This window comes from Anser anser, assembly GCF_964211835.1.
Source record: "Anser anser genome assembly, chromosome: 4".
Taxonomy (NCBI): domain Eukaryota; kingdom Metazoa; phylum Chordata; class Aves; order Anseriformes; family Anatidae; genus Anser; species Anser anser.
In genome coordinates this window covers 36,768,784-36,794,887 of record NC_139724.1, presented here as the reverse complement: position 1 = coordinate 36,794,887, position 26,104 = coordinate 36,768,784, and the positions used below count along the sequence as shown (strand labels likewise).

Sequence of the window (26,104 nt, the reverse complement as noted above, 5' to 3'; positions counted from 1 at the left end):
AGGAAAATGGAGAAGCTAAAGCAGTAGCCAGGAAGAGAGAAGAAGCAAGTCTGAAGTAAAGATGAAAGATATATTAATCTTTTCTGAGGCCCAAAAGTATCTCAGCATCTCTCACTGACTTGCTGGGTGGCCAAGATTCAATGAGGTTTGAATGGAGATAGTAGGAAAAGGGAGAAAAATACTAACAATTCTCTCTCCTCTCCTACCAACCTTTATGATCTTACCTGGCAATTTTACACCGACAAATGATGATGGTGAAGGTGCTGAAACATCACCCTCTTCCCAAATACCTGATTACTTCCTGAATGCCCCACTTGTCTTCACCAGGGATCTTCCACATGTGGTTTTGTTTGAGTGCTTTTCTGGGGAAACAGAAGAGTGAAAAATCAGGAAGGGGAAAATCCTGCTTCCTAGCCTCACCTACTGCCCACATGACGCGGATAGTACTGTGTCATCAGAAGCAGCTCTAGAAGAGGAGAGGAGAAGGGGCAGGAGCTAAGGCAGAGCAGATTAAAACTGGAGACAAGTCTAATGGTGGATAAGTCAGTAAACTTAGTGTAATTTGCTACTGCTTATTTTGAGAAGTTAAAGCTGTCTCACTGAATGTAGAGAAGAACCTTCAGCAAAGCCCTGGGACTGGATTTTCATCTATGATGAGAAATCATAACAAACAGTGGCTAAATGTGTCAGGAAATTTGTTACTAGTTGAGAAATCCTGTTCTAGGAAAACGGAAAATTTCTGAGAAGTTACTACTACTCTTCTGAGTAGTTAGGGAGAAATGAATTGACACAATTGTTTGGAAATGTCAAAGCAAACTATTTTAACTTCAAAAAAATGTTAAAGTCTCTGAAAAAAAAAGAAAAATGAATTGTAATAATCATAGCAGTGATTTTTCTTACTGTCTTCAGTGTTACCCCTCCCTGTGTGGGACACACAGCTTTGCAAACCTGCAGCCTATGCTCAGGGGATGTCCCTCCATTAACACTGCTTGTTAATGCAGGTGCATCCACAGCTGAACACTTTCTAGTTTTAATTGCAGAGCAGTTCAGCTGGAGTACCCACTATCCAGCTGTACCTATGAACAAAAGGTGAGGGAGCTTCAGCCTGGCTTGGGTTGGCTCCTTTGGACTCAGCCTCTGTCAGCAGTTGGAGTACACCAGTGGTGCTCACAAAATTGTCCTTCCCAGTCAAGCTTCACCTGGTTCGTGCAGTCTCAATTTCTCCTGTGGTACCTGTCAGGGTGAGTGGGGTGGCTGTGGGAGCGTGTGCCTCAGCTGTGTCAAGGTAACAAAGGCTGGTGTAGAGCAGCTCCCTTGTCTAATACAGCAGGGATATGCAGCACATGAGGGTTTTAGGACAGCAGCTGGCACTAGGCTTTATTCCATTGTCTAATTAAACAATACCCCCAACCTTTGTCTGGATCCTAGGTTCCCCAGATACTATTTTACGGGTTGGCAAGAGATGAGAGAGAAGGGGGCTTGTGTGGTTAGCTCTGCCACCTGTTTCAGTGACTAATCAACTCCTTTTACTCCAGCTGGAGCTGCCTCAAAAAAAGAAAGCACAGTTATTGTGTTCGGTCTGGTATCATACTCGTGTTTTCCTTGCCTTTACTTTTGGAAAAGGGCATAGAGCCAACCCTTACCCTCCCTTCTCTTGCCCTGCGGGCAGCGTGCTAATGTTACGTTAACTGTGAGTGTTAAAAGTGAAAGCCGGGCCCTTGGTGCGCGGTGCCCCCCTTCATGACGGATAACACCCCCACCCCGGCGCACGCGGCGCGGCCGTTAACGGCCCCAACGCTCGGGCGGGCGCGCGAGGCAGCCCCGCCCCGCCCCTCCGGCGGCCGTCGCGCGCTCCCCGCAGCGCCCCCCTCCCGCGGGGCCGGAGCGCCGCCACTCAGCGGCTGGGAGGAGGAGGAGGAGGAGGAGGAAGGAGGCGGAGGAGGGACCGCGCGTGGCCGCGCTCGCTCCCGCGGCGGCCGGGCTCTCGCGAGAGCGGGGAGCCGGCTCGGTTCCTGGTTGGTGGGAGCCCGCCGAGAAAGCCGGGGCGGCAGCGGGGACGGGCCTCCGCCGGCGGCCGCGCACCGGGCTCCGCGCCGCCGACCCCCGCCGCCAGGCCGCCCCCGGCCCCGCTGCGCTCAGCCAGGCACCCACCCAGCCACCCAGCCACCCGGCCCCGTCCGCCCCGGGATCATGTCCGCCGGGCAGCAGGGACCAGCGCCGCCACAGCCGCAACCGGACGAGCCGCCCGCGCCGCCGCCGCAGCCGCCCGCCCCGCCGGGCGCCGCCAGCAGCGAGGCCGCGGGGACGGCTCCCCCCGCCGCCGGCCCGGCCGGAGGCGACGCCGCGATGGAGGTCAGGCGCGCTCCGCCCGCGGCGCCCCCCCCCCCCCTCCCCCCCAGCGCGCCGCGCACCTTGCCGGGGCGGCGGCAGGTGCCCGCCACGAGGCCGGCGGGGCGGCCCCGGGCCGCGTGGGGCCGCGGCAGACAATGGAGGGGCGGGCGGGGCGGGCGCGGCGCCGCCGGGACCGGGGCCCTCGGGGGCCGCCCTCTGCCCCCCGGAACGCTCCGCGCCCGGCCGGGCCGCGCCGCACCGCGCGGGGCCGTGGGGCCGTGTTCCTCCGCCGCGCCGCGTGTGTGAGGGGAGGCGGGGGGCGACGGGACTCGGGTCGTTACTTTTCCGGTTTTTGTTGTTTTTTTTTTTTATTTTTTTTTGGCAACAGGTGCTTATTCCAGAAATTTCAGGGGGGTTGAACGTGTGCCTGGAGATGCTAATTTTATCGCAGCTTTGTTCCTGCGGTGATAGGAGGAAACTGGTCGGTCCTGCTCGCGGTGCTCTGAGTCACGCCGCGCAGTCCGACCCCCCCGCTCTGAGCGCGGTTGCGAGCGCCGTGTGTTTGGGATGAGCGAGTGGCCAGAGCACTGTGGGTAATAGGTGCCGCTTGAACCTGCGCAAGGCTCCTCTCGCTGCTTGCAAAGTCAGTGCCTCTCCGCGTAGGGAACGGGTAACCTTACAGACAGAGAAGTGCCTAAGTACCTTCCCGATAGCCCCAGTCACCTCAGGAGATCAGTTTTCTTACTCTCCAGCGAAATCGCAAAGCTTCGCTGTGTTTGTGAGGAGGTCAGACGGCGTGCTGCTGCGTTGCTGTGCTTCACCCGGCAAGTGTGTCAGGAGAAACGGGAGCGTTGTACACGAGTTCAAACAGCCCTATCCCCGTGCTCCCTGGTAGATGGGTATCAGCCAAATCCAGCGGGAGACGAGCAAGAAGATCTGGTGTAAGGCTAGAAGACCTTTAGCTGTAGTTTTTCATACTCTGCTCTTTAATTTTGACTTTTGAATGAGACGTCTGTTAGGTTGCTTCCGTTGCCACAGGCTTTACCTGCCAGAGTTACGTGAGGAGACGCCCGCCCACAAACATCCCATGTTTTGCCTTCCTTTGTTTCACATTCTTTCTTATTTTCACATTCCTTGGGTCTGTGTTGGCTAGGAAAGACTTAATTTAGCTCTTACTTTGCTCAGCTAAACAGCTGATCATTAATAATTTTGAGGATATCTCATTTGTTTCCATTTCATAGCCTTTCAAGGGTTGTTTTGTGATGTACTTTCTTAGCCTGATGTAGCAGAGAAGGGTTGTCCTGTTGGGTTTGGTTTTAAGAACAGAAGGTGAAATTACACATGGGGGACGATGGGGGAAGAATTAACCTAATAAGGGGAGATGAGGACAAAATAAACCCGATCTGAAAGAACAGTTGAAAGCAGTATGGCAAGGACTTGGCAGGAAGGGGGGATGAGGGAGGACTGCCCCCTCCTGCCTGCCTGCTTTTCTGTTACGAGCAGTACTGTTGGTGGTAACAACAATTATGTGATTTAGTAAACCAAACGGGAGAAATACAGTTTCTCTTAAATTCCTACTCTGCTTCCAGGACAGAACTGCAGTCCAGGTTTTTTATTTAGATTTATTCCCTTGATACAGAACGGTGAGGAATTGGGGTAACCTGGAAAAGGAAAAAACTTGAAACGACTCTTATTTCAGGATTGGTTCTTTCCTGGTGCTCTCCAGAGTCAGCTTTAGAAGGTTTGGGCTCAGCACCCTTGAAGTGGCGTGCTGAGCTTCTGGACAACAGCTGGCTCTCTCATCCACCTTGATGTGATGCTTTAATGGTGGAGCTAAATTAGATTATAGAGAGCTAGCTCTGTCCGTCACCCTGTGGCAGGGATCTTTGATCCATCTCCAGGTAATTTTACAGTAAGTAATAGAGAGCTGACTATATCAAAGCAGCGAAAGATGCATGTGCCATCTGATGTGGATAGAGGGTAATTTGCAGGGAGCTTATACTCTTCTACATGGCTATATTCTCCTCTTCAGATAATAAGTTCTAATTCTTTTTCATCTCAGGAATCTTTTGATGATGCGTCACCAGGAAAACAAAAAGAAATCCAGGAAGCAGATCCTACATACGAAGAGAAAATGGTATGTAACGTTTGGGAACATGTACAGTTATCCAGTGTTTAGGCCTTGCTTACAGTAGACTTAGTATTCTGCTCTTTTGAAGTCTCATAACTGGCTTTATAAGACTTTGTCTAGTCATTCAAAAATAAAATTTAAGTAATTTGAAACAAATAAACAAAAACAACGTATAGACCCTTTTCATTTTTAGCATTTTGTTCTCTCTTTCTTCTGTGTTTCCACTGTGGTATTCTGTGGGAACAACTGTTAACGTGTTTTGCTGTTCCTAGGAAGTCTAGTCTGAGCAGCTTTGAAGTGCTTTATGTTTAGAAGAATCGTATAATGGGAAGTATTCAAATTTAAGTGGAAAAAAAAATGAAAAAAATTGTAATGTTGCTTTTGAAGTTGGCTGCAGAGTTGTCCTGCAGACAAGGAGGGTAATGAAGATTTGGGTATTCACTGTCTCAAAAGAAGAAAGATTCTCTAGGAAAGCATCCATTAATTTCTAAATGGCTGCTACCTTACTTTCTGAACGTATGGAATCAGTTGAAGTCTAGGATCTTTTTTATATCACTGTCGAATACAGGAAAATAATTCCAAAATAATTATTTTTGAACTGCAGGATTAGTAGTCCTTTGTAGGAAAAGCGTAAGGCTTAAGGTTTTGAGTAGACACTGTGTACTATAATGCACTATAATGTACACTGTACACTATAGAAATATACTCTGGCAGGGGGACTTCATAATAAGCAAGTTCTTTCAAGCAGTACAGTGCATGGGGCAAAGTAAAAAGCTTTCAAAAGCTGTTTCACAGGAGGCTGAGAAAATGTGTGCTGTTCAGTACAAGTGCTAACTGTAAGCCTTGTTAAACTTCCCAGCGCTTTCACTTTGTCAAGACTGAAAGGGATTGTGTTAGCTTTTCTGAAGTTTAATTTGTTCATCATGAAGCTCTAGTTAAGACTGCTCAAGCATGAAGATGGCTAATTCTGTGCTTCATGTGTTAGATAAGAGAAAACGTACTTTATTTCCTTATTTTTTAGCTTTTATGGTATCCAGAGAATAGGAGATGGAGTCACCCGCTCCTCACCATTCCATCACGTTTCCTTGCTCTGTTCTTTCTGTTTTTCCTTTCTTCCTGTTCATAGTTCCAGTGTCTGTGACTGCATGTGGAATTTCTTCATAGCAAAGTGAAACTGATTCTTATAAATTGCTGCTTCCTGTGTTTCTTCTTACCACTGAAAATAACCCAGTCTTCTGCTGATTTCTTTGTGCTACTTCCTAGAAGAAAGTGAACTTGGATTTGTCTCCTCTAGTCTCTAAATAGGCACAATTACAAGAAAGACTGTATTTTATTGTCAAAATTGTCAGAAGATGCACTGCAAAAGAAAACAGGGAAAGTGTCTCTGTTGGTATGAGGAAAGCTCAAGGTTGTGTAGTACAGCCTGTTCTTGTCTGTGTCCTATCTAAAAGATACAGACAGTGTTTGTTAGTCTCTTAAAGGAATATCCTGAAGCGCATTGAAAATGGGTTGTGGCGTGTGTATGCAGTGCCAAAACCTACGGAAAGTTCCCTGCTAACGTTTTTGAACAAGGAAACTTGTGCAACGCAGTTTTTATTTCTCATCTTTTGTACAGCTGGTGAAAAGTACTTAGAAATAAGGATTACTGATGTGGATAGTAATAAGGTCTTACCTAGTTTAAATGTCAGAAGCTGTTAGGAAGCAAACCAAAACAGTCTGAGGGATAGACAGGAAAGCTGCAATTCGGGGGCTGTGGATTGTAGCTGTGTTAATCAAGCTTGAACTATGGCTAGAGTCAGTCAGACTCTTGTGGTACGTACGGGGTTTGCTGCTTTCTTGGTCTCCTCTCACCCGTCTTTCATGCCGAGCAGGATCTGCTTAAAGAGGAAAATACTCACAGGTCTGGCATTGCCCTTGCAGAAGTCTGGAACATATGTTCCTTTTTACTAAGAAAACTGACTTCCTGTAACTGTGCAAGTTGCTAAATACCAGGTTATGTTGTGGCAGCTGGCAGAATGTCAGGGTGGTTGCTGGTAAACTTGGAGCTGTCTTCGGAAGTTCCTGTAAGCTCGGGATACTTGGAGTGGCGCTGGGAAGGTGTGTTGATTCCAAACGGAACCTCTCAAAGGAGCTAAACTTTTGGATATTGTCTCCTGTAATCTTTTTTGTGCAGCACAAATGGCGACTCGTATCAAAGGGTGCACTCTAAGTCCAGCTTAGGCTGAGCATATCTAACAGCTCTTTGCCACTAAAATAGTTTTTCTGGCTTCAAGCTATGGGCTCTTCTGCTGTCCCCCACGCCTTTCATGCCAGCCCTTTTGCTTATCTGACACCTCAGTGACATGGTTTATCTCACTAAGCAGTCGGGACACTCCTGTGGAAGAAAAGAGAATAGTTGTTGCCAGGTGGGCAAGACGAACAAGTTCACTGATGAATCCTGTGCATCCCGGGTGGGAGTCAATTTCTGGGAATGGGACCATCATTTTTGATAGGAGAAGGTTGTTAAAGGGACTCTGCTGCCTTGTTTAGTGACACTTGGGCAACCTTTGTGCCCAACTCAGATGTCAGTCTTAATGCAGATCTGTCTTGAAACTTTGATCTTACTGTTTAGCAGTGGTTAGCTTTGACCCAATGAAAGAATACTGAATCTGTCAGCTCCAGTTACATCATTGATGTTAATCATCTCTTTTTTGCTATTGTAGGTATGTATGTGAAGGGATGTGAATCTGCATTGTTTAAAAAGCATTTGTTAGCTTTGTCTTTTAAACGAATGCATATTGTAATGTCTCACACTTGTTCCACTTAATTTCCCTTGTCAACAGCAAACAGACAGAGCAAACAGATTTGAGTATCTGTTGAAGCAGACTGAGCTGTTTGCTCACTTCATTCAGCCTGCTGCTCAGAAAACTCCAACTTCACCTTTGAAAATGAAACCAGGACGTCCACGAATAAAGAAGGATGAGAAACAGAATTTACTGTCAGTTGGCGAGTGAGTGATGACATGTAGGCCACCTTGTACTGTAATTAAGGATTTTATTATACTTTAGAAGCGTAAGTTAAACTTGCTAGCCTTTTGTCCTGTTTGGGTGTGTGTTTTACACTGTACAATTGTGTTTTTTTCAACTGCCCACTTGTAAGTGGAGGGTTGTCTAAGAATTCTAGGAGTTAGAAGAATTTTGTGGTGGTGGTAAAGCACTATCACAATTAAAAGTATTCCAGCATGAAGAAAAGCGGGGGCAGAAAAGTAGAGCATTCATGGCTGTAAGTTGTAAGAGTTCACGGAGAACATAATGCATCTTACAGGCACCTTGAAAATCCCAAGTCTAGAAATTTGGATTGCCTTCATTGCAGCTTGTATGTCTGCACTATTTCTGGAACTTCTGGCAGATGTTGCAGAGCTCTTAAACACAGCGTCATTCCCTGTCCTGTAGTTAAAGGCCGGGACTGATGCACCCCGACTGTGTGGTTTATCCCTTTCCAGTCACACTGCTCTAACATTTGAGCCTCCAGTGTGAGCCAGAATGTAGTGGACATCTTATCATTAAGAAGCTACTGGTTCTAAAGAGTCAAAAAGCATTTCATGAGCTTAACTTCAGAGTTAATTTAAAGAAAACTGCAAGAAGCTTCTTTGTGTATTTGTGATCTGTATGTACTGCAGTGCCATTAAAGTTTGGAACAGTTTAGTGTCTTTTCAGTTTAGCAAGAAACTTACTTCTTTCTTCCACTTTTTCAGCTACCGACACCGTAGAACAGAACAGGAAGAAGACGAGGAGCTGTTAACAGAAAGCTCCAAGACAACAAATGTCTGCACTCGATTTGAAGAATCTCCATCATGTGTGTTTCCTCTCTCCCTTTTTTTCCCCTTGAAAGTTATTTTCCTTCAAAAGTCAAACCTTTAGAGTTTAAAAGAGTTTATTTTTACCCTTCCCAAAGAAAATGAGTCAATTTTTGGGTGGCAAGAGAGAAAGAAAACAATAACCGGCCCTAGTCTCATGGAACAAAATACATTAGGGACTGTTTATATTCTGGCAGGGTAGAAGGAGGGTCCAGTCAATCCTGTCCTTTAGAAATCCAGTTGCCATACCTTAGTTACTGGGAAAGAGCTAGCTTTTAAGTTGGTCATCTTAAAATTTTTAGGTGTAACCCATTTTCTGATTCAATTTAAAGTACATAATGGCTTCCAGTCAATTTAACAGAGAACTTAATATTCTGTTGATTTACTGTTGTACTGTGTTCTGATTTTGGGAGGGATTATAGGGTTAGAATTTCTATATAACTTGTGTTCTTGCAGAAATCAAAGTTGTTGAAGCAGCTCACAGAAACAAAATGAGTGTATCACTTGTGTCCAGTCTGCTTCATCCTTGGAATTTACTGCGTAGGGTGTACTACTTGATTTTGTTCTGTAGTGTAGATAATCAGTGTCAATTAGCAGGAAAGGAATGGCTCTTTGGCAAGTCTTTACAGATCTTTAAGTCTGTTCTTTCATGTCTTGTAGATGTTAAATGGGGAAAGCTGCGTGATTATCAGGTCCGAGGACTGAACTGGCTCATTTCTTTGTATGAAAATGGCATCAATGGTATCCTAGCAGATGAAATGGTATGCGTGTAGCCCGTATTTCTACTGGGGGGCTTGGTACCATGTGTAATGCAATAGAATTTTAGATCAGCAATGTACTTTTTTTACATAGCACAAAATGCAATATATGATTTCCCAAATTTTATTTTTCTAGTTTGTTTTTAGGACACTAATGTTAAAACAGTTTCGCATGTATGTTAATTTAAATAAACTCTACAGGCAGTTTTAGAAACAGGCATGAAAAGGGAATCTGTTAAACTTTAGAAAAATATAATTGAGGGGGGAGGCGTTTTATAGAACAACGTGTCCTGTATATTTTCTCAAAACCACAGCTATTTTGCTAGGGTATTCTGAAGCTGCCCTTGTGAAGAGAGTGTCATACATGAAAAGAGCAACAAATGTGGGAACGCTTCCTGTTATTAGGATATAAAATACAGATAGCACGATACGAGTGTCCTTTGTGGATTGATGTTCTCAGCAGGAAGAACTGCAACAGTGGGAAACTTTCCAGGAAAAATGATGCTAAGTTGTAGCCAGAGAGCCGTGTTAACATTTCATTTGCACCATGACCATGGGCATTTCAGTCAGTGCTAGCCATAGCATCTTTTGTTTGTGCTTTTGTTCTTTTTCCCTTGATGACAAAGGATGAAGGCAAAAGAAATCGAAGTAGCTGGAGAGGCAGATAGGTTTTTGTCCTCCTTTAATTGCATCTGATTTTTAACAGGAGCAGATAAGAAAAAACAAAAGTTGAATTATATATTGATATGATGCATTTCTCATATCTTACTGATAGTTGGTTTTATGTATAAAACTTCAAGATAAATTAGAGACAAATAACTTTATTGTTTAGGAGCACATTTGATTTTGAGATAGATCAAGGATTTTCTTCAACATACAAGTTTATGAATAGAGGATTTTATTTGGCAAGTAGAGTTCTAAGTGGAGTAGGCTTGTGTTAACAAAGAAGTTTGGGAAACTTCCGAAGTCTGTGGATTCGTGGTCTTCCAAAATTTGTTTTGGACTGAGGAGTTTAAATGCTTGCTATTAAGTATTTTTGGATTTATTCTTAAATATTTATCCTTTTGAATTTATCTATGCCTTTCACACAGCCTGTAAACACTTTTCCACATCTTACACCAGGTGGAATGTGGTCATTTTGAAGACAAAGACTTGAATTTTGGAAACAAAAATAACTTGCATTGATTTTTTTTTTTTAAATCCTATGCAGTTGAGTCTTTTGAATTACGGAAATTATACACAGGGTCTGGGGTTTGTGTATTTTCCTGTTTTGTTTTAATTAAAACTATGCGGTAAAGATACATGACTTTTTAATACTTCTGCTGAATAGTGAACAGTGCTTTAGAAAGTACTTCTAAAGCAGCTCAGTATTTGTTTTCTTTTTTGATATATGCAGCCGTTTATATTTACTTACGCTTGGCTTTATTCTCATGAGAACTGACGACATGTTGTGGCCTGCAAACGTCATCTTATAGGGTTCCTAATTTATTCACTTAATTTCAAGTTTAAGATAATGAATACGTCAGTTTGTAAAGTTCATTGACCTTTAAATAATCTGAGTACATCCTATCCTACGAAAGTAATTTTTTTTAATAACGTTTTCTTGCACTTCTAAGAATTTCTTACTTGAGGGATAAGGCAAAGTTCTAACTTCATAATCCCGTGTTTGAAAATGTTACTCTATTACTTTTTTTTTTAATTGTGCAATGCTATATAAGCTTTTTGTAACTAAAATGTTGATGCCTTTTAGTGTACCTTAGCCACTTGTTAGGCTGCTGTGGCTTCTATGATGTACTCAGAGCTCACTGTTGAGCTTTTTAAAGGTGTTTGCTGAGAGATTTTTTTCTGACACGTTAATGCCTTTCACAGGGTCTCGGGAAGACACTGCAAACAATTTCTCTTCTTGGATATATGAAACACTACAGAAATATTCCTGGTCCTCACATGGTGTTAGTTCCAAAGTCCACTCTACATAACTGGATGAATGAATTCAAGAGATGGGTACCTACACTTCGAGCGGTGTGTTTGATAGGTGACAAAGACCAGCGAGTAAGTTTTGATATCATTTTTTTTCCTGCGTTTGCACATGTTAAATCCAGCATGTGATAGTGCTGTTTGGCAGCAGGTTTTCTGATTATTCTTCTAAGGATACCTAGCTCTACTTTAAAAGTTTGTTATGTTAGAAATTACAGAAATACTGGTTAAACTTTTAAATAATTCCGGAAGTCATTGATCCAGGTATGATACCTTGTGATTTTTTTAGTGTGTCTTTTTAGAATTCAAAAGTCCATGCTCTTTTTTGTTAACATGTTTCTCGCTTACATTAGTTAACCTCTTATTATCTGTATACCTCTATAATTTAAATTCTTAGTAATTGCTGTGTCCTCTCTTAATCCTTGGATGCCGGCATTCTAGAAATCAAGTTGCCAAATAAAGCTGTTTGGGATTACTTTTCAATTAAAAAAATATTTGTCTAAACTAGGACTCAAAATGTATTTTCTGTGTGTTTGATTTTTTTAAATTTATTTTTACTTCTTAAATTTTAATGTTACAGTTTAGCTATTGAAAACCTTATTTGAAGTTAGAACTGAAATTCCTTCTCTGCTCTGCCCCAAGGGTTTTAGCAGCTTCAGCACTGACAAGTCTTACAGCCCTTAAGTCTTACAGTGGCTGTATGTTATATTGACTCTGTAATTAATCTTACCTTTATTTTCAAATTCAGCAGCCTTGTTTTAAAATCTTAGCAGCTCTAGTGTGTTCTTTTTGTTTTAGTTTTGACAAAGCCTCAATAAAGAACTGTCACCTTGCTGTCTAGGCTGCCTTTGTCAGAGATGTGTTGTTGCCAGGAGAATGGGATGTCTGCGTCACATCGTATGAAATGCTTATCAAAGAAAAATCAGTGTTCAAGAAGTTTAACTGGAGATACCTAGTTATAGATGAAGCCCACAGGATTAAGAATGAAAAATCAAAGGTAATTTTTACTTTCACTGAAAGAGATATTGTTCTGAGTTGCTAGGTGGTGGTACTAGTAGTAGATTTATATTCATTTATGTCTCAATCTCCTTCAGTTATCAGAAATTGTGAGGGAATTCAAGACTACAAATCGGCTGCTATTAACTGGAACTCCACTTCAGAACAACCTACATGAACTCTGGGCACTTCTTAACTTCCTTTTGCCAGATGTCTTTAACTCATCTGAAGTAAGTCTTAATTTCCATTAATAAGTGAACATTGGTGGTCTTCCAGACTTGGAAAGGCCTGGAATATAGGCCTTATTTGTGTGTGTTTGTTGATATATATGTGTGTGTGTGTGTATATATATATATGTAGATAGAGATACATAGTCAGACGTATCCGTTGCTTCTAACTATAGACTGACAGTCAGTGCATGTTTCCAATGTTGTATGTCGTAAGTATAGTATATAAACTAATTTCCCCAGCTTGACCATTCTTAAGGGCTATTGTGAGCTTAGGAGATACGAGAGGTGTTTCAGGTCACAGTGTGGAGGTGATCTCTACTGCATTTCAAAATAGGATTAAACATTGCAGTTGGTAAAACAACTTTATTCTTACATTTAACTATAAGTTACCTTACTGTTTATCTAAACTTGTTTACTGTGAGTTGGGAGATACTATGTAATTAGCAACAGACTTCACTAAGTGGCACCTCCGCTGAGCAAGCCCAGTGCATCATAGCATGGTTTCAGGAAGATACTTATTATTGTTATTTTTTGCCTTTTTCAAGCATGTGTTTAACTGGTTTTAAGCGTAACTGAATTGGGAGGTTAACATCTATAGAAGTGGAAATCTTGTGATGTATTATACCAGAATTTTACTTCTTCCTTTTCATTTTTCATCAAATGCTGCAGTGGTACACGTCTTCCAGCTGGAATTCATCCACTGGAACGATAGGATTTCAAGAAAAAATAACGATTTAATTTTTATCTTTTTTTTTAACCCCAGTGGTATGTTGTTGTTGTTGTTGTTTTAAAGATGTAGTGATACAGATCTTTCCAAGAAAATAGACCAAAAGGGATGATTTGTTCTTTTATTTACTCTGTGTGTAAGAGAATCACTTGAGTTGCATTTTTTCACCACTGTAATGCTACTGCATCTTGAAAGAAAAGTTCTTACATGCCAATTATTTTGTTACAGGATTTTGATTCATGGTTTGATACAAACAACTGTCTAGGGGATCAAAAGTTGGTGGAACGTCTCCATATGGTAAGTCTTTCTGCTTTTTGTGTGCTTTCAAAACATCTACATTAGGTTATAAATAATTCTTTTAATATTTCTTGTGACGAGATATTAGGGTAAGATAGCTTATTCCAGAAACCATGGTGGGCTTTCAGAAAAGGTTGGTGAAGTGCAGAATGTGTCTATGTCTTGAAAAGAAAGTTGTTTTGGAGGGGAGGAAAAGAAAATTGTTTTGGGGGAGAGAGAAGGGTAGACAGTTCTGGCTTTCAAGGTTTTCAGATACTTGCATTTAGAATATAGGCTATGAAGACACTACAAAGATTTCAGTCAAGCAAAGTTTTATTTTTTTTTTTCACTTGAAAGATCAGGAGTGTTCTACAGGAAAAAATGGAAGACTTTTAAGAATCTTCTGTTAAAAAACTTGTCCTAGAAGATGTAGAGTCTTCCAAAGAAAGCTCATGTAAAAATAACCTGGCGATATTGATTGCTTTTTCAGATGATCTGGTAATAGGTCTAGTGGTTGAGCATTTATACGAGTATGCCTGCACTAGTGTTGTTGACCCCTTCAGTATTTCAGTTTCCAAAATACAGTTAATAATGCAATCTCTTTCAGGTGCTACGCCCGTTCCTCCTACGTCGCATTAAGGCTGATGTAGAGAAAAGTTTGCCTCCAAAGAAGGAAGTTAAAATTTATGTGGGTCTCAGCAAAATGCAGCGAGAATGGTAATTGAGATAGTTGTGTGTGCTGTGGTTAAGGTTCAGAAGGAATGTGCTGCTTGTGGCTCAACTGTTGTGTAGAACATGATTTAATTCCTTCTGCTATACTGAATTTCTGTGTATGTATTTCCTTGTGACACTTTTATGATGACAAAACTGTGCAGATCAGTGCAAGTTACCTGCTGGGGGGGGGGGGGAGCTTTTGACTATACTGTATTATCTTTTTCAAGGAGTGTAGCGATAGGGCAAGGAGTAATGGTTTGAAACTAAAAAAAAAAAAAAGGTAGCTTTAGATTAAATATGAGGAAGAAATTCTTCACTCGGAGGGTGGTAAGACCCTGGCACTGGTTGCCCAGAGAAGCTGTGGATGCCCCATCCCTGGAGGTGTTTGAGGCCAGGCTGGATGGGGCTTTGGGCAACGTGGTCTGGTGGGAGGTGTCCCTGCCCATGGCAGGGGGGTGGAACTGGGTGGGCTTTAAGGTCCCTTCCAACCCAAACCATTCTGTGATTAGTTAAATAAAGGGCAACTTTGTTTTATAGTTACAAAGGTTTTTTCTTTGATATAGGTATACAAGAATCTTAATGAAGGATATAGATATATTGAATTCTGCTGGGAAGTTGGACAAAATGAGACTGTTGAATATCCTTATGCAACTACGAAAATGTTGCAATCATCCGTATCTCTTTGATGGAGCAGAACCTGGTCCACCTTACACAACAGATATGCATTTGGTCACCAACAGTGGCAAAATGGTAGTACTGGACAAATTACTGCCAAAGTTGAAAGAGCAAGGTACACATCTTTTTGTTGTATTGTTGCTTGAGAGCTGTTTGGTTTAATGATAAAAACTGAAGTCAGTACTTCATAATGTTTTCATATCTCCTGAGCAAAAATCAGCGCATGTTATGTAGGATCATAGTTGATTCCTAGCATGATACTGACTTCTCAAGCACTGCATATTAAATGCTTGATACAGGAAGACTTGTGAAGGGCCTTTATAAGTAACTGTTTTTTTTTTGTGACTGCAAAGGGGTTTGTTTTCCAGCTGAGACCACAGAAGCATCAGTTGGTCTGTGCTTTAGGCTTCTCAGCAATATGAGTTGTTTGAAACCTAATCGTGTAATATTTTAACCACTGCTTTGGTTTGCCATGAAATACCGGCTTAGATTCAAAGTCTTCATGTAGGGTTAAAGTCCAGTCATTTGTGAAATGGTTTTTGTTCTTTCTGGATATGATTTTGAACAGCACTTGAGTTTTTTTTTAGTCAAAACTGGGGGCACACCCAGTTATTTAATTTTTTTTTTTATATTTTATATTTTCAACATTACTGTAACTTCACTGAAGTGAAGGAAAGCTTGTGACTGGGGAGATGTTATGGATTAAAAAAATCAATCCTTAGTCTTAGGTAATATAAAAGTAACCTGTACCCAGTATCTGGATAGTATTTGAACAGCTGTGGAGATATGCGTTGTTGTAAGACTGGAAAAAAGTTCACTGGTTACTGTGCTTTTTTAATTTTCATTTCTTTCTGCTGTGAGACTCATTGTTGGGACATGACAAATAAAATCGGTATGGTTTTAAATCAACTGCTGATATTAACCAAAAGAGAGCATTTAATTATTAGACCTTGAGTCCAAAGAACAAAAGTCATACTGGGAGCGTGTAGGGGGAAGCAGAAACTTTCTAACATTCTTTATTTTACTTAAATCCCTCAAGTACATTTGAAACATTTGGTTGTGTCTATATATATACATATACATTAATATATATTTACATTTTTTGAATGTTGTTCTTAGCAGGTAAGTAAGCTGCCTGACCAAGTCTTTAAGAAGAATTTAATTTCTAATTATCCTAAATCCAAAACACTTTAACATTTTCTTCTTTTTACTTCTTGATGTTTTTATATTTGAAAGAGAAATTTTCTTCTACATCACTTGTCCCAAGAAATTTTCATTTGCACAATAAATAAACATAGGCATTTAAAGAATATGGAAATATATATGTAAAATAATAGAAATTCATTACAGTACTTAATAGCAACATCTGCAGACCTGTGTTATATATTAGGCTCTGTAATTCATAGACATCCGAGATGACATCAGACCTTTCTAATTCTTTCACATTCTAATGGCTGTTCAATAAAAATACTAGGTATCGTTTTAAATATATGTATATATATTTAGCCCTGAAAACTTAGCTTCATTATATTACTTAAATCAGTCTTTTTATTTATAACTACTCTTACATGCAACTGCCCTCCTTCCCTTTCTGATTGGCAAACTTTTGTGAAGTTTAATGAATCTTACGTTTTGATGAAAACATAAAACCTTTTTACCCCAAACAGATTCAAGAGTCTTAATCTTCAGCCAGATGACCAGAGTCCTGGATATCTTGGAAGATTATTGTATGTGGCGAAATTATGAATATTGTAGATTGGATGGACAAACACCTCATGATGAGCGACAGGTATTTAAAATTTAAAGTATTTCACTTAAGTAAAAATAGTATTTATAAAACATTTAGTTCAACTGATCACGTTCTCTTTATTTATTTAGGCTTCCATTAACGCATATAATGAACCTGGTAGCTCAAAATTTGTGTTCATGTTGAGTACACGGGCAGGAGGTCTTGGAATCAATTTGGCTACTGCTGATGTTGTAATTTTGTATGATTCAGACTGGAATCCGCAAGTAGATCTTCAAGCTATGGTAAGAATCCAGATGGAAATGTCCTTTTTTTCCTCATATAACTGTCCTAGAAATGTGTGTGCTGTATGACATAGTATTTTCAAATTTAAATGACATTTTTCCAGTTTTAGCTTAATATTAATAGTATTTTTAAGACTGATTTTTCAGTTGCAGTGCAGCTTGCACTTTGTGGAACATGTAGTCACATTTGGACTTTGCAGGAGGGAATGCTGTGGTATATGCTACAGTACCCTTAGTAGTGTTTAATGAAAATAACCTTTTTTAGTTTTAAAAACTAATGGTATGTGTTAACTCCAAAATTATAAAACCTTCCTTCTCTGGAAAGTAGACCTTACTGTATTTATACTGTCTTCAGTGAGATTTTGGAAAAGAGGCAAATAAAATTTGAATTAAAGTTTATAAAAATTGCTTTTAGGGTGGTGATAAATGAGCAAGCTCCTGTTAGCAACTTTATTTATTTATTTTAAAGTAGATTTGTATGCATTTTCAGCCATGGTACCTATCAAGAACACTACTGATAGCATAAGAAAGTAAAGCTGCTATTTAAAAATCTACCAGTGTTACCATTGGCAAATGAGGCCTTTCAGTGACAAAACTTGTAAATTTAAGCTGTACATTCTCAAGTATTCTAACAAAAATTAGTTCAAAAGAATGACAGAACCAGTACCTGGAAGCTAAATCAAGATAATTCCAGTTACCGCTAAAAGCGTATGTTCAGAATACTAATTCTCACAGTGGTTAATGATTTGCCAGTCAGGTGAGGTGTGGTACATTGTATTTTTCTTCAAATATTCATAGCATGACTGAATGATTTGGGGATAGGTAGCTTCTGATCAGTACAGAGAGAATTTCTTAAATATTTTGATTTTACAGAAGGTTACCTAATGCCAGAAGCATCCATTCTTTTCCCATGAGGTAATGCACACGTGCGCACACACACACATAAACACAAAACAAAAAAGAAAAGCTATTTTTAGGTATGAAATTTAGAAACATACTTATTGTTGATGTTGCTTAACAACAAACAACTTGAACTGCAAATGTGATATCGTGGGTAGTCATGTTAAATTGATTTCTGTAAAGATTAACTAACCTACACTATTCTGCTTTACAACTTAGTTTGCTGAAACCAGTGAAAATTGAAGATAATTATATATTCACACTAGAAAGCAAGTGTTGATTTACTTGTTTTGTTGTTTGCTTTTTTTTGCCTAGGATCGAGCACACAGAATTGGCCAAACGAAGACTGTTAGAGTGTTCAGATTTATCACAGACAATACAGTGGAAGAAAGAATAGTGGAACGTGCAGAAATGAAACTCCGGCTAGATTCCATCGTCATCCAGCAAGGCAAGTATTTGGAGGCAATTTTTTTTTTTTTAACAGCACTGCAGACAAATTATGTAGTAAGAATTAATGGGAACGTTGCTTTTGCCTCAGCTGTATTCTGAATATAGAGTGCAAAGACCCGAAAATTTTACAGCAGGGATAGGCTTTTCCTCATTAACTTTTTAATTATTTCCCCAATGGTAAGTATGCAGACAAGGGGGTATAGACAAACTTGTTTTAAAGCACTCAACTTCCACTCTTAAATGGAGAAATTAATGCCTTGGCCTTTTTTTAATAGATGGGGAGAAGTGATGAGGATGGTACCTTGGTTGGTTTGGAGTCAGTAACTATTATGCAAAAAGGATTCAGCGAGGTTTGGTTTTGAAATTATGAAAATATGCACACCATAACATAAAGCTTGTATATAAGGTCTCGCATCCAAAATTGTTCAAACACAAATAAAGTACAGTAAAGAGAATGCATGTTGTCTCTGGCTAGATTTTGCGGGATTTTATTTTATTTTACTATTTTTTTCATGTGGAGTTTCCCTGAGTGAAAATGAGATAGCTTTAACTTGAAAATGTAAGGGAAGGGGGAAATCATATGTTGTTCCTTCAGTAATATGAAATTTTTAATTGCTGCCTTTCAATGCTTTTATCTTCAGGAAGACTGGTGGATCAAAACTTGAATAAACTTGGGAAGGATGAAATGCTGCAAATGATTAGACACGGAGCAACACATGTGTTTGCCTCAAAGGAAAGCGAGATTACAGATGAAGATATTGATCATATTTTGGAAAGAGGTGCAAAGAAGGTGAGATCAAGTTTAAAAGAAAAAAAAAGAAAAACTCCCTGTAGACTTAAATTGTGTGGTAAGATAGTGTGTCGCTGGACTATAGCTTCATTATAAGCTGGAGAAAATAGAGTGGTTGTTATTGAGAAGCTTCGTATTGCTCAAATGTGTTATTTTTTTAATGCTGTTATAACTGCGATGTTTTATAATGAAGTACCTTCCAAAAAGGTTACTGCTCTTTTCTCTCTTTCCTGCCCCCAGACTGCAGAAATGAACGAAAAACTTTCAAAGATGGGTGAAAGCTCCCTCAGAAATTTCACAATGGATACAGAGTCCAGCGTGTATAATTTTGAAGGGGAGGACTACAGAGAAAAACAGAAGGTAACATTTAAGTTTTTTTTGGAGGGAAGCACTGATTTGTATGATTAAACCATACTTTTAAGATACATTGGTTAAATAAAATACAATGCAGCTATAAAAATAATTTGTAAGTTTAGTTACTTAATGAAGTATATGTAGGCTTTTTTATATCAAACTCATAGCTGGTCTGAATGTTTTGCAAGACTTAGTCTTATTACTTCTTGGGGGTGGTGGGATTTGTTTTTATAGATGGCATTTACAGAGTGGATTGAACCACCTAAACGAGAAAGAAAAGCCAATTATGCTGTGGATGCTTACTTTAGAGAAGCTCTTCGAGTCAGTGAGCCAAAAGCACCCAAGGTGAGTTGACTAATTAAAAAATAAACTGTTCAAATACACATGAAAAGTAGTCAAAGCTGAAAGCAAGAAATTGCTAATTCATTTTGTTTCATAAATTGAGGAGGCACTTGAAGGATTTAAATTTAGAAAAATCCAAAGGATTTAAGACAAATTTCTCTGAGGAAAAAGTAAGAGCAGTATGAAACTTATAAGATTTTAGGATGGTAAGGATATAAGGTATTTCATATTTTATTTTTACTTTCTTTAAGCAGTAGAAGTTTTTTTCTTACCTATGGAACATACCCTTACTGCTACTCAAATACATGAGCTTTGTTCAAGGGAATGCATGTGCAAATCTTTCCCCACCATTCTCTTTCCAAAAGACCCTGTCTGCTTTTCTCACATACCTGTTACTTCTGTAAGCCTTCATGGTTGTACCTGACTTGCACGCTGTTTTAGGGTAATTTTTGTAAAAACGGAGGGTTTTTTTGCTCGCAGACAGGACTCAGTTACTAGCAAACAGATTCTGGATGTGAACAGGAGTCAAATACGAGCATTTTTATGTATCTCAGGCACCGCGGCCTCCAAAGCAGCCAAATGTACAGGACTTTCAGTTCTTTCCTCCACGGCTCTTCGAACTATTGGAAAAAGAGATTCTCTACTACAGGAAAACAATCGGGTACAAGGTAACAGAATTCATTCATTACATTAGTGTATTTTATTGCAGCAGTTACTGGTAGGAGAATATATACTTGTCCTGCCTTTCACGCTGATTTAAATGAAATCATGTTAATCTGAACAAATGATTAGGTTGTATTAATGGAGAAGCTACACCAAGCACTGGTGAAAAGTCTTCAGATTTTACAAAATGTATAATCTTTCAGGTACCTCGTAATCCTGATCTGCCCAATGCAGCCCAAGCACAAAAGGAAGAGCAGCTTAAGATTGACGAGGCTGAACCTCTTAATGATGAAGAACTAGAAGAGAAAGAGAAGCTTCTAACCCAGGTATCGTTGGTTCTGTAGTGAGACTGACATCATCTGAAGCTTGGTTTGTGTTTTACAGTGTTACATGAACAATTCTTAGTCAGTGATTTACAAATGCTGTATTTAAATTAACATGGCTGTAAATCTTGGTTCATGCTGAAAAAAAGGTTAGCATTGGGTTTGTTACGGGCTTAGATACCTCTGAAGGATACTTTGAAATTAGTGTATTTAGGTTCTACTGAACCTGATCTACATAGTCCGTATATTTTTAAGTAAGAGCTATGTCCAGAGTCTGACTTGGCAAGTTCGCGTTGACTGTAGCCTGTGACATCTTTTCTCAGTTGGGGGACCACGCAGACTAGCTGCAGAGCTGCATGTGCGACCTTCCATGTAATTTAAAGCATAGCCTTTGCCAAAGTGTCACATCCACATGTACTAACTATACACTGCAGGGTGAAGGGGCAGATTTCTTAAACTAGGACTAGAAGTGATAACATCCCCCTCTTAAAGAAGATATAAGCAGATATAAGCTGAATAGGTACATAATTAGGTAGCTTGTACATTTAAATAATTCAAGGCAGGTTATTACCTGTTACTCCTTGTCTGTGTATTATATTTTCACGTGTATTTTGTGGGTAATTTTAGGAGAAGAGCTCTTATTTGAGTAGTAGTGTATTGGAGCAGTTCACTATTAAAAGCCAGTACAATCAAATAAGCTCTGGTTAAATCATAATGTGTCTGGCTGAATATTTTTGTACTTTTTCTTTTAAAAGTTAATACAAACATGCAGTTAGTCTGGCTTGGCAGCTGGTAACTTCAGCATTGCTTTTCCTGTCCCTGCTGCGTAACATCACACAAAATACCTCCAGACTTTGGGGGAGAGAGACCAGGGAAGATGCAGAAGGCTGATGGTATCTGCAAGGCACTTGGTGGTCCTCTGTGACTGAACAAAACCATTACAGAGACCACTTGCCTCTCTTGAGGGACCTTTTTCCTTAAAAAGTGATCCCATGTTGTCTCTCAGAGAATAATGGGTAAGACGGGTTAATTTATGAGCTGAAGTAGTAATTAAAGAAGCAGTGCTAATTAGGTAGTTTTTAGATGGAGAGAGTCTACAGTGACCACACTATAAAACCAGTTTTTCTACTACCATCAAACTGCAGGAAAGCACAGGTTTAATATTGTTGGAATTACAGAAGTGTTACTCAGTCATTTTAAATTATCTGTTGAAAGAAATGTGGAGATGGACAAATCCTGAACTTTTGTGCCATGTTTGCTTTTAATTGCTGTAAAGGGATTTACTAACTGGAATAAGAGAGATTTTAACCAGTTCATCAAAGCTAATGAAAAGTGGGGCCGTGATGATATCGAAAATATAGCACGAGAAGTAGAAGGAAAAACCCCAGAGGAAGTCATCGAGTATTCAGGTAACTTACTTTTCAAGTAGTCAATTCTGTATCTACTGCTGCTTTCCTAGTTTGAAATGCCTGTGAACAAGCTGACCATCTTACTTGGGTGAACTCTCTGTATGACCCTTTAAGGGTGAGATTGTGCTAATGGATTTGAGGTCTACTGATACAGATTGTAGTAGGTTTAGCCCCTGCATAGTTAAAACTGTACTAAAATGTGCACATGCTCTATTGATAACACACTTTCATATATTCTAACTGGTGTTAGATATATTCTGGACAGTGCTGGTTTCAATTCTTGTTAATTTCTGCAAAAAGGAAATGATGAAAAAAATGCTTAGATGGAGAATTCTCTTTTCCTTAGATTTACCAACCAATAACTGTGTTGACTCTTTACCTCTTTATTATTTCACACTGTTAAAGCTAGGGATACTGTAAACATTCTGTGACTGAATAATGAACGTTGTTTTTTGTAACTGAAGACCAGTTGATTACTTTAACTGCTGATGTTTCAGAGAAGGGTCTTCTCCTGTAGTGCAGCTGCAAGGTTCTGGGACTTTGTTTTTTATGGTATTAAGCTGCTTACTTACAGATGTGACATTTTACTTAAACACCTAATTGTCTTTTAGACACTTGCTCCTGTCTTTGGCTACTAACTTAGTGGCAATCCCACTTCCTTCTGTATTACTGTTTTATCAGTTTGCATTTTAAGACTTTCTCTTTGAGAAAGAAATTGGCTGACCAAATCACACCTCATTTAAAATGAGGGCTCCTGTATCTACTCTCTTCAAAATAGCATTTGTAATATTCCCAACACAATTTCAGGAAGTGAAGGTCTCTTATCAGGTAAAGGCATATCTATTTTTATACAGCAGTAAGGCCTGGTAAAAGGAAATAACATATAACATCTTCTAAGGCAAAAACCTAATTCCGTGATGAGAAACTAACCATTTGTTCTTTTCTTAGCTGTGTTCTGGGAAAGGTGCAACGAACTCCAAGATATTGAGAAGATCATGGCTCAAATAGAAAGAGGAGAAGCCAGAATTCAGAGACGAATTAGCATAAAAAAAGCACTTGATACAAAGGTATCTTTGCTGTGTTTCTTGCTTCCTTTATTTCCCTGTGCCAGTGAGGTGAGGTCCCATGCTGTATGCCTAGCCAATGTTATAGTACGTTAAGAAGACACGTTAGGCCTAATATTCCTCTCTTACCTGTTCCTCAGCGGTTTCTACCGTCTGCTTTTCTATTCTATAGAACTGCTGTCCTTTGCAGTTTCTACTCTTGAATTTAATTGCAGTTGGTAGGTTTAAACTTCCTATTTTGGCTGATAGCTATGGTGATAACTTCAGGTGTGGCCTAATATCTTGTTTGTAACAATCGTCATTATATAGCACTATGAACTGTGTACTGTGATCAACTCCCAGTAACTACGTGCTTTTTGGAAAAACACAATTTCCGTTTGTTGGACCCACATAGCTGAAAATACTATATATATTTTTAGAGGACTTAAAAAGAGAAGACTTACCAGTCAGTGGAGTTTTCTTTGATCCTGCGCATTTCACCAGCCAGGGCTTGGAAACAGATTTGTAATAAATTAAGACACTTGTAATAAATACCAGACATTTTTCCCCACCTTAGGCTTGACTAGCTCCTCTTCTAAGGAAGTCAGGGGAAGAACAGCGTCTCACTCTATTAACCAAAATGCAGCTGAGCCATGTACCTTTTTCTTTTCCTTTGCTTTTGACCATTTCTGAGGATTTTTTTGTTAAAAAGAATCATTGCCAGTTGCAGGCTGGCAGATCGTGACTATTTTCAAATGTAGTGTCAGGCCTGCACTGCACAATCAAAAATCAAAAGATTATTTGTCAAACAGGCAAGCAAACAAACATGTCAAACCTGGCTGCTTAGATGGTATTAGTAAATTCAGTATCTAGAATCTACAGTTCCTTAAACACGGTGACTTTCAGGACCAGAGATTATAGAAAACTAGAGCTTTTAACTTGGTATATTGTTCATCTGCCTGTCATGTCATTTTTTTGCTTTCAGAGAAAACAGTTCCATGTTTCTAAAGGATTTCTTAGTTATGTGTGATCTTGTTTTGTTTAGATTGGCAGATACAAAGCCCCCTTCCACCAGCTAAGAATATCATATGGTACCAATAAGGGGAAGAATTATACTGAAGAGGAGGATCGCTTTCTAATCTGTATGCTTCACAAGCTAGGATTTGATAAGGAAAACGTCTATGACGAATTAAGACAGTGTATCCGAAACTCGCCACAGTTCAGATTTGATTGGTTTCTCAAGTCCAGAACTGCAATGGTATGTATTAATCTGTCGTGCTCTTTGGCTCATGAACACCCACGACAGCACACCACAGTTACATAGCAAGCTTACTAAATCACTTCTGAAATAGTCAGGTATGTGCATGTGGTCGCTATATTAATTTTTTAAAGACTTTCCACAGCAACTGTAATGGATGACAAATGCAGTAAACTAAAAAGTCTCATGAGACAAGAAATGTAACTTCCAAGCTACTGTTTCAAAATCAACGTGAATTTGAATTAAATACAAATCTGTTTTAAAAACAAACATCTGTGATCAAATCCATTCCTATGAAGCCAGCCAGTAACTACCATAAAAATTCTGTTTCATTCCTTTTTCACTCTGCCAAGGTTTTGCATGATGAAAAACAAACAAACTTGTTACTTACTGGCATTTCTCGTATTCTAACACGATGCTTTTTACATGAACTGGCTGCCTAAAGTAGTGAGTGACTGACTATGTTTTGCAATTTAGGAGCTGCAAAGGAGATGCAATACTTTAATCACCCTGATTGAAAGAGAAAACATGGAACTGGAAGAAAAGGAAAAGGCAGAAAAGAAGAAACGTGGACCAAAACCATCTTCGGTAGGATTTAAAAAAGCATTTTTGTAGAAAACCTCACTTGAAGACAGCGTGCTTTTCTAATTGTCTAGGCCAAGTGATGTCTAAAAGTTATTTAAAGATAACAATACAACAAAAAACCTTACAGGGCAGTGCTAAGCGCTGCTTAAAGTTTACTAATGTCATTCAGCTAAGTACCGTTGTGGATGGAAAATAAGTTCAGGTTCTAAACTGCAGCTCACATGCTTTGGAGCTTGTTACGTTTTTGATCCCTGAGTTGTGGGCTATACCAGTTTACCTTGATAAAATGCAACTAAGATTTACTTAGCCTTTTTACTAATTTTTATCCATAAAGAAATGATGTCTGCCACTGAGGGGTGGTATGTAGGTGATGCAGACCATTCCTTCCCCTCTGAGAATGCTATAGATCTGTTTACAAATGTCCCCGTGTAGACATTGTTGCCTGCCATCACGAGCCTTATTTTGGGTGGTGGGGGTCATGAAGTGGGCTCTAGAGCTAGATTTGGGAAAGCAAGCACATATGCATGACAGTACTCTGCTAGCTGAAGTACTGCTAAACAGGCAGAGCTTTTTTTGTAAAGGAAACTACAACTTCTACCCATTTTCTTACCTAGATTTTGTTTTTAAAGTTGTTACTTAGAACTGTTCCCAAAATACTTAAACAGGCGTTCAGAAATACCATTCCTTAAGTAAGGAAGCTTTATTTATAAGCTCCTTATTTGTCTCTATACATTTTTTTCCTCTGTGAAATGGTACTATTCCAGGATTGGAGAGTACAAGACCGCTACTGTCCTGAGTGGGATGTGCATATTCGCCACACTGCATTTGTGATTTATCACATTTTAAGCTGCCAGGGTTACACTGTGATCTCTAGCAGTTTTGACTTGAAATGCACTACTAAAAATTTTTCTCTGTCACAACAACTTACTTTAAAAACTTACCTTACAGGCACAGAAGCGCAAAATGGATGGTACTCCTGATGGTCGTGGAAGAAAAAAGAAGCTAAAGCTGTGAATGCAGAATTTTTGTAATCACTAAGTTTAAAAAGTAGTTCTTTAATTTACGGGTCTTCATAAGATGTACTGTATAATGCTCAACTATTATGTCATTAAAGGACATCGGGTTCATCTGTTTACTGAACTAGAAACATAGTACTTACTGTAGGTTCACTTTTTTAAATGCAACAGCTGTGCTGAATTTTTTTTACCATTAACACTTGAAGTAATAAATAGGCTTCATTTATTAATAAGGTTTCACTTGACTTTTTTTTTTTATTAATGTTTCTACTTCAATACCTATTTATTTAGTC

At 39.5% G+C, this 26,104-nt stretch overlaps 1 protein-coding gene and 1 long non-coding RNA gene across 3 annotated transcripts in view; one reads left to right on the top strand and one right to left on the bottom strand.

Moving 5' to 3' along the window:
- LOC310898939 overlaps positions 1-7,276 on the bottom strand; it is a 20,676-nt gene extending 13,400 nt beyond the window's left edge. Inside the window, exons 1-2 of the long non-coding RNA XR_014583865.1 lie at positions 2,412-7,276; positions 225-362 (exon numbers count right to left, since the gene is read on the bottom strand). This is a non-coding gene — a long non-coding RNA (uncharacterized lncRNA). The remainder of the gene's footprint in view (positions 1-224; positions 363-2,411) is intronic.
- On the top strand, positions 1,726-26,041 carry SMARCA5 (SNF2 related chromatin remodeling ATPase 5). Of its 2 annotated transcripts, none has more exons than XM_083834662.1 (24): positions 1,726-2,352; positions 4,394-4,468; positions 7,285-7,451; positions 8,196-8,296; positions 8,958-9,058; positions 10,925-11,104; positions 11,871-12,026; positions 12,124-12,255; positions 13,211-13,279; positions 13,866-13,975; positions 14,536-14,762; positions 16,315-16,436; positions 16,526-16,678; positions 17,894-18,026; positions 18,670-18,818; positions 19,059-19,178; positions 19,407-19,517; positions 20,069-20,182; positions 20,381-20,503; positions 21,777-21,909; positions 22,858-22,976; positions 23,998-24,210; positions 24,688-24,798; positions 25,744-26,041. In XM_083834662.1, the coding sequence occupies exons 1-24, from the start codon at positions 1,741-1,743 to the stop codon at positions 25,807-25,809; spliced, it is 3,597 nt and encodes a 1,198-aa protein (XP_083690788.1). In that variant the 5' UTR covers positions 1,726-1,740; the 3' UTR covers positions 25,810-26,041. The 2 variants fall into 2 exon arrangements, with proteins under 2 accessions (XP_083690788.1, XP_083690789.1); XM_083834663.1 differs by having other exon boundaries at positions 17,894-18,030; positions 18,674-18,818.
- Positions 26,042-26,104: the final 63 nt, after the last annotated feature.